The 7,473-nt window shown below is 33.0% G+C and overlaps 1 protein-coding gene across 1 annotated transcript; it reads left to right on the top strand.

The window, feature by feature from the left end:
* The first annotated feature begins 737 nt into the window (after positions 1–737).
* LOC133527041 (uncharacterized) lies at positions 738–7,220 on the top strand. Its single transcript, XM_061863927.1, has 5 exons — positions 738–856; positions 1,901–2,152; positions 3,942–4,025; positions 5,813–6,006; positions 7,002–7,220. The coding sequence occupies exons 2-5, from the start codon at positions 2,059–2,061 to the stop codon at positions 7,200–7,202; spliced, it is 573 nt and encodes a 190-aa protein (XP_061719911.1). The 5' UTR covers positions 738–856; positions 1,901–2,058; the 3' UTR covers positions 7,203–7,220.
* Positions 7,221–7,473: the final 253 nt, after the last annotated feature.

Genomic DNA, 7,473 nt, shown 5'->3' with positions numbered 1-7,473 from the left:
GGTATAGGGTATCCGTAGGTTATCCGTATAGGGTATCCAGGAGTCAAAATCGTGTATAATTAAAACATTCATTAAGTGAAAAGAAACATACGAGAACCGAATTAGGTGTAATTATAATTAAAAATAAAGTTACTAAACATAATAGCGCGCACCCGTTCACGGGTCTGACGCGTATTTCAGCCATCGCCTCCCTCAACCTTCGTTCGAGAAATTCGTTAGTGAAGCAAATAATGTTGGTCCTATTTCAAGTAGGTACCAAAGCAAACGCAATTCAAATACAAACATTTCAACAATAGATCGAATTCATAAAAAAATACCTCACTCTGCTTTCAATACAGTGCGTACAATATTACGTTTGGCAAAATGAAATACCTTCTTTATACTGTCGCAGCGTTTCAGCTATAACCAATCAATGTAAAATTGTTCCGAATGGATCTCAACGAATCTCTCTCTCTTCATTAACAGTGTATCTCTCTTTATTTTTTCTTTAACTTACAACCTTATTTTTTGGAGACTAAAGTTATCATCGTCATGATCAATATCATAAGATAAGAGATTTCAAAACATAAGTGGTAGATATAATAAAGCAAGCGGCAGATTGCAAATTGCGAACAATGGATTCTTCTTGCCTACACAGGCCTTCGTTGCGAAAAATAATAAAATTACAATTTCAATTATTGCAAATATTTTATTGAGAATTCAAACGGTCAATGGCTGTAAAATTCGTTTATTTTTGTGGAGAAAAGTTGTTTTTAGATAGAAGCAAGTTAGATTTAGGTGTAGGTGACATTAAAAACATACCTAAAATGTTATTACATTACATTTAAGAACATAATGAAACAAACATTACTATAAGGTATGTATAAGGCGTATTCTGAATAGGTCGTGAATTGATTTGATTATGCATACCATCTCTAAGTGTCAAAAATGTTATTTCTTCAACCAGAGACGTCACTTTTGACACTGACGGATCATATCCATACATCCAGATCAAATCTATAATCTGTTATTACAATCATAATACGCCTCCTTGTCAGTATTACATAAAAGTACTTTTCATCACACTAGCTCGAAAAAGATCTTTTTTAATGCAGGTGTACTGAAGGACTAAGGCCTATATTGTTCCCTAGGGAGTTATTAGCTTTTTTTTAAATAATTATGTCACATATTTATACAAACCAAGTAGCATAAATGAGTTTAATTTTTAAAATCCTGACGTTTTTAATTTAATATTTTTGTTTATGTTAAAAAAAAAATTGATTAATTTAACAGTCATTTACAATATTTTTACCTAATTTTCAATCGTGGCTGAGTGCCGAATAGGTCTGTGCCTTCGATGCCTAACCTGTCAAGAAATTACGAAATGGCGGACGAATGTTTGATATGTTACCGTATTTAAGAACTATTTCGCTTAATTTTTTTTTTCGCAAGTGCGTTGAAAAACTTTGGTAACTCCGGGGGTAAGAATATTGCAAACTCCGGTCTTTAATTGACCCCAGCCTGCGGCTGTCCGGAATTACCACCCTCGTATCCGAAATTTCACTTACCCCCCTCGTTGCGCAATGCACTGTACTTAGCATATACATATGTACCCATTATAATTATTACAAGCGATGAAATACTTTATATCAAAATGTTCATATAAAGTGACACATTATTTTTATTTATCTTGCGTATATATTTGCCTCGAAGCTATTTCACTTTGTTCCAGAAAATTTAGGAGCATGCCTCTTTTTTGTCTTAGAAATTATAGAAATAAAATAGATACATTCTAAACTCACTCTGAAAAATATTAAGAAATCTGTCTCACAACTCACTACTAAGCAGTTGGCATACTCTCAGCAGCCGTCTTAAAAGCATTGTCCTTCGAACTAATTTAAAAGAAAAACTTTTGTTTTAGGTTGACCGATTGTGAACGATTTTCTCCGCTTATCGAGGCCGTTGTTACTAATAAAACAATTTAATTTACGACCCTTGACTTCTATTCAGGAGTTTCAACAGTTTTCGTGACTTTATTCTCATTTTATAAAAATAGGTATTAACATTGCCTAGTTTTTCATGTTTTCTGACGAAATCCATATAACGTTCATCTTAGTAGCTAGTTGCTGGACTACTAGCACAACTGCTTGCTTAGGCAGTAATAATACCAATGGTAAGTTGACCTTACGTATTTTTAAACACCTCTTTGTAGATCTCTCAGAAAACTATAACGCCTTGTAAAATAATAATAAGCTACATTACACTTCCATAAAATCAGTCTTATATTATTCATATGGTCCAATGAAAAAAAAATTACCATATTTTATTATGACCACAAAAAATATTTTAAAAGTTTACTTATACGTAATCAGGCGAAAACGATATCCGCCATGTTAGTCTATAGATTATCTGTGTACGAGCGAATGTATAAGATTACACATGAAGTTAGCTTCGAGTCCTATGACGTGACTATATGGCTGACAGCGTTTTCAGAATTCAAAATTTAAAATAATCACCAATTTTTAATTAAAAATATGTAGCCACTTTTAATATAGGAAATAGATATTCTCACAGTAGCTTCACAATACATACTAGATGTGATAATGTATACGCATAAGAATATAAAGTCCTTTAAGAAACTGTCTGATATCCATAGTTATAATACGCGAAATAAACATAAGTTAGTAGTCTCCAAGTTTCGTCTACAGAAAGTTAAAAAATCGTTCATGGGAAACTGTGTAACATTTTATAACAAAGTACCCTTAGAGGCATGGAACCTGCCCTATACTTCATTCAAGCAATACGTCAAAAATGCACTTCTCAAAAAGGGATACTATAAAATAGATGACTACTTGGGAGACACGGAATCATGGCCAAGTATCCAGTCTCAAAAGCTGTAATAAATTTGCGTGCAGTGTCCCGGAGAGGCATATGGCGCTGTTGTTTCTAGCTGTTCAACCTTATGTATTAATGTTTGTTATGTTTTAGTTATTTTGATGATGACATTGACATATTAAATACATAGTAGTTATGTATTCTGTAGAACTAGTTTTAAGATTGTTAGCTTAACAGTCTCTTGACGTGAAATATGTATTTCATACAATTTTTAATTTTTTTTATTCTTTGACATTTGGAGAACCTTTACACCTCCAAATCTTATTATTGTGTATTATTATTTTTCTCAGACCGTGGGGACCTTATACATCTCCAAACTTAATGTATTAACCGTGGGGACTATACGTCTCTGTCATATTGTATTATATACTTGACTTGGTACATACTAGTTATGTACAGAATGTAGCATTAGTTTGTGAGACTGCTAGTTTAACAGTCCAGACGCGGTTTATTTATTTAGTATAAATTTTATTTTGACACTTGGAGAGACTTTACACCTCCAAATTTTATTAGCATTAGTACTCTGACATTCGGGAGCCTTTACATCTCCAGATTTAATGTGTTTTTAACCATAGAGACTATACATCTCTATTGTATTGTATTAATTATTTATTTTAAGATTATTATAATGTAATGTTTACCCAGGTATTGGATGTTGTATTTATAAATGTTGTAATGTATTTTTCATGGCACTATATGATGTAACTATAAATGTTGTATTGATTTGTAAAAGAGCCCTAGAGGCCTACTTGCAGAATAAATTTTTGAATTTTGAATTTTTGAATAACCGAAATCTATAAATGTCTTAAGTCAAATACTACAAAAAATAATCATTTATTGTGCCAAATTTGATATAAGTCTAGTAGCTTAATTGTAATGAATTTATATTTCTTCAACTTAAAATAAGTTTTTGTCATATTGTGAGGTTGCAGTATAATTACGAAAAATCTTTATTAGAAAATGAGAACCTTCATGGAGTCTGTAATGCCGTATGCAGAATGCAGATTCATTAGCTAAGACTTATGTATAAAACTCTTTACATAAAAAAAAATCCGGTGGTGTTTCAGGTACGCATAGTAATTTACTTCAATATTTCCCTTGCCAGTGGATGGATGGGATAATACCCTACGTTTTTGATTTTTTCGCCATCAGTAAGTACCCCTGATCATCCATCATTGTTAATTCTTTATTGACAGCGTTTATATTTCGGAGTATTTTGAAGGGATACAATTTTAAAAATATATATCACTCTCGAAAATATAAAAACGTGTAAAGTGAAGATTAATATTTACATTAAGATAAAAACTTTTATTAAATATTCATTCAAAATCCATGCTTGTTACATGTATTACTTTATGGATTTTTAACAAGTCGTTATTACTTTTTTTAACTAATACCAATTACTTAGAAGGTATATTTTTTTTTCTTTTAAAACTGCTGAAAAAATATTGAATTAAAAATAGATTTGTACAAATAACTTGTCGCTTTAAATTTACGCTTCTGAGAAAGATATTGTAGATCTTGGATATACAATAAGAATGGTTGTATCATCTTAGGGCGATTTTCCGCGATGACCGGTGCGGTGTCGGTGACCGGACATGCACCGAGGTGATTTCGGTGTCGATTTTTTAAACTATTTTGATGAGACTTTATTTTTCAAAATTAAGTTTTAATATGAAAAATTATAGTAGAGGCCCTACGTAGAAACGAATATTTCATAAGATATTTCAGATTAAAAAAACACCGAAAGCATGTGCAGGCACTGAAATCAATTAGCATCACTGAATTTAAAAATGCTTCCATATTTAGAAATCACGTTTCAATTTTATAACTAAATTATTTTACAATTTATTCATATTTATTATTATTATTTGATGACAAGCGATATAGAAAAAATGCTAATAACGCCTGAATAAGGCCTGTACCGATAAAAAACTGTAAATTTCAAACGGCTGTAATTTTGTTTCTAACCAAGATTACTACGATTTTCTTATCGCGATAATAAGTTTAATTATTAATATTATTATATTATATATTCTAGTATAAAAGCAACGTTACACCGATAAATATAAGAGATCACTGAAAGTTGGTCTTTTCCAAATAGCAAGAAAATTTGTAACATTCTATATGCTTGATTTTGAAGTATTTAAAATTACTTCGAAGTTTCGTGCATTTCATAATATATAACTAATGTAGTATGTTGTCTTTTGAACAGAGGCCTTGAAGCGACAGACCTAGGAACAAGTGACCAAAAACGAAGCATGCCTGTCATATTTACTGTAAAAACTGTGTTACATATGCGGTTGAAGTGGAACGAACTACGATGAAAGTCAATTAAGTTCTTCGTACGAAATTCAGGATAGCTAAAGTAATCGAAAATTTGCGTTATTTCATTCTAGCCCAAGTCGAAAATCATACAATTTACTTCGTACAAAAATCGCATTTGGTAATTATCGAAGAGAAGAGCAAGATCACCAAACGTCCTGGAGTGCCGTTCTCTCTATTATTGGGCTCAAATTAAAAGAGAAGAATGAAAGAGCCAAAAAATATTAACAATTCCAGCAGTTGATGGGCTGATGCAGGCAAATATGAAAAACGGGTCCGTAAAAAGCTGCCACTGAATGTGCTAGGAAAAAGCTGCCTATCACTCTTACAGAAAAAAATAGAATAAAAAAAACTGACAATTATCCAAATTAAAAGTCGCTTTTTTATTGTAGTTATTTTAAAAACCTTAGTTTATTTTCAATCGCATCAGTTTTTTTACATTTGAAGTTTACAGTTTTATTTCGGTACACCCCTTATGTTCAGATTTTTCAAACGCAAATCCAACTATTTTTTTCCCCGTACACGCAGTTTATTTGGAATCCTAATCCCATTCGATCCTTTTCCAAGCTACTTATCAAAGACAAGTAAAACATACCTCTAAATCTTTTTTAAGACTCCAACCGTCTTCTAAAAACTATCCATCGAGGCCACGAGCTGATCCAAAACCAATCTTGCTTGATCTTTAACGAGCGCAACCCCATCGCGATGGCGGAAAGTCGGAATACCTATTATTACCTCTACTACACCTATTCGAACGCTTTGGAGGACTGCTGCTACGCGGCGATTGACGTTAAGTTTGGCCGACGGGTATGTTTATAACTTGTTTTTTTGGAGTTAAGGTGATATTTGGATGGCAAATGCAGCTGTATTGCTGTTGCGGCATTACTGCTGTGGCGTTGACGCAGATACTGTTACTGTCAATTTCCTTGATAAAATGAGTGACGCTCGTAGCCGCAATATTTTCGTGATTAGAATATTTAATTGTAATTAGGTGTAGTAAAATATTTTTTTTGGTAAAGATTTTACTTTTGGTACAGGCTTTTATCGCTGATCAGTCAGTTAACTGTGGTTGATGAAACTGTTATTTAAATCTTGTAAAATGAAGCGTGAGTCAAAGATTACAGACATCACTTTTAACTTTCTTTTCGCTTACGGCTTATGCATATAGTAAACGTATTGAATTGACACCTTTAGTCTTTGCGCTGCAAGAGGCTGTATGCGACATGAGAGATGATAAGAGGCTGTATGATAATTACATTTATATTTGAGCATTTACCTAACTTTTCAATATGGAAACTTAGTTATATAGGTAGGTACTTTGACGACACGACATTGTCAGGAACTGGTCTGTGAACCTACATGTGAACCCTTGACACTACGTTTTTGACTCATAGGTACTTAATGGTTACAAAGAGACGGAGGTAGTTTTTTGCAGAATGAAACAACAATTTTCACGTAACGTTAAGAGAAAGAATAGCTTTGCGATTGCTTTGCATTTTCTATAAAATTCTCATTTCAGAGGAAATCGGTTACCACTAACTAAATCTTAACAATTCACTTTGATTTTGATGTCGATGGCTTCAGAATAATATATCCAAAGCAACAAGTTTTTTTTTGTATTTCAAATTCTGAAAAAAAAGGAAAACCTATAAACCTAATTTTTCATTGTGTCAATAACATAGGTACTAAAAAATCATGGAGCATGGTAAATATTAAGAAGTGGAAAAACATTATCTCTTTTTGTGTGATGCGTCGTATACAAAAAATCTTGCCATTAATATGATGATTTGACCTTTGTCTAGGTGGTGCTGATATCGCCCGGGTGTAAGGAGCCGCACGAGATCGCGCACGTCACCCTCCACATGCTGGGGCTCAGGCACGGTGACAGCAGCCCGTTCCCGGCGTCTTCAGTTAACGCTGTCCTCTTCCCGGAAAACTGTCATAACCAATCAGGCCTAAGGAGCAAAAGGTTGGATCCTTTAGGGGATTCAGATCGTGAATAAAACGGAGTTTTGTCAAAATTTTCACGTACTTTTCTTTCAATAGGCAACTAATTTTTATCAAGATTATTCTAACAAACTCAAAGACTTTTGTCATGAAGTTTCTATGGCTACCTCCTGCTGTGTCAATCATCAGATCAACTTGATGGTACTATAATATTGCATTGCCACCCAAATTACTTATGTTTGCGAAGTTTCAGCGCAAATCAAATAATGGCAAGTGGGTCTTATTTAGTTTGTAAGATTTGACCTAATATACATACCATACATGCAA

Source organism: Cydia pomonella, chromosome 17 (genome assembly GCF_033807575.1).
Source record: "Cydia pomonella isolate Wapato2018A chromosome 17, ilCydPomo1, whole genome shotgun sequence".
Taxonomy (NCBI): Eukaryota; Metazoa; Arthropoda; class Insecta; order Lepidoptera; family Tortricidae; genus Cydia; species Cydia pomonella.
This window is presented reverse-complemented; position numbering and strand designations above follow the sequence as displayed.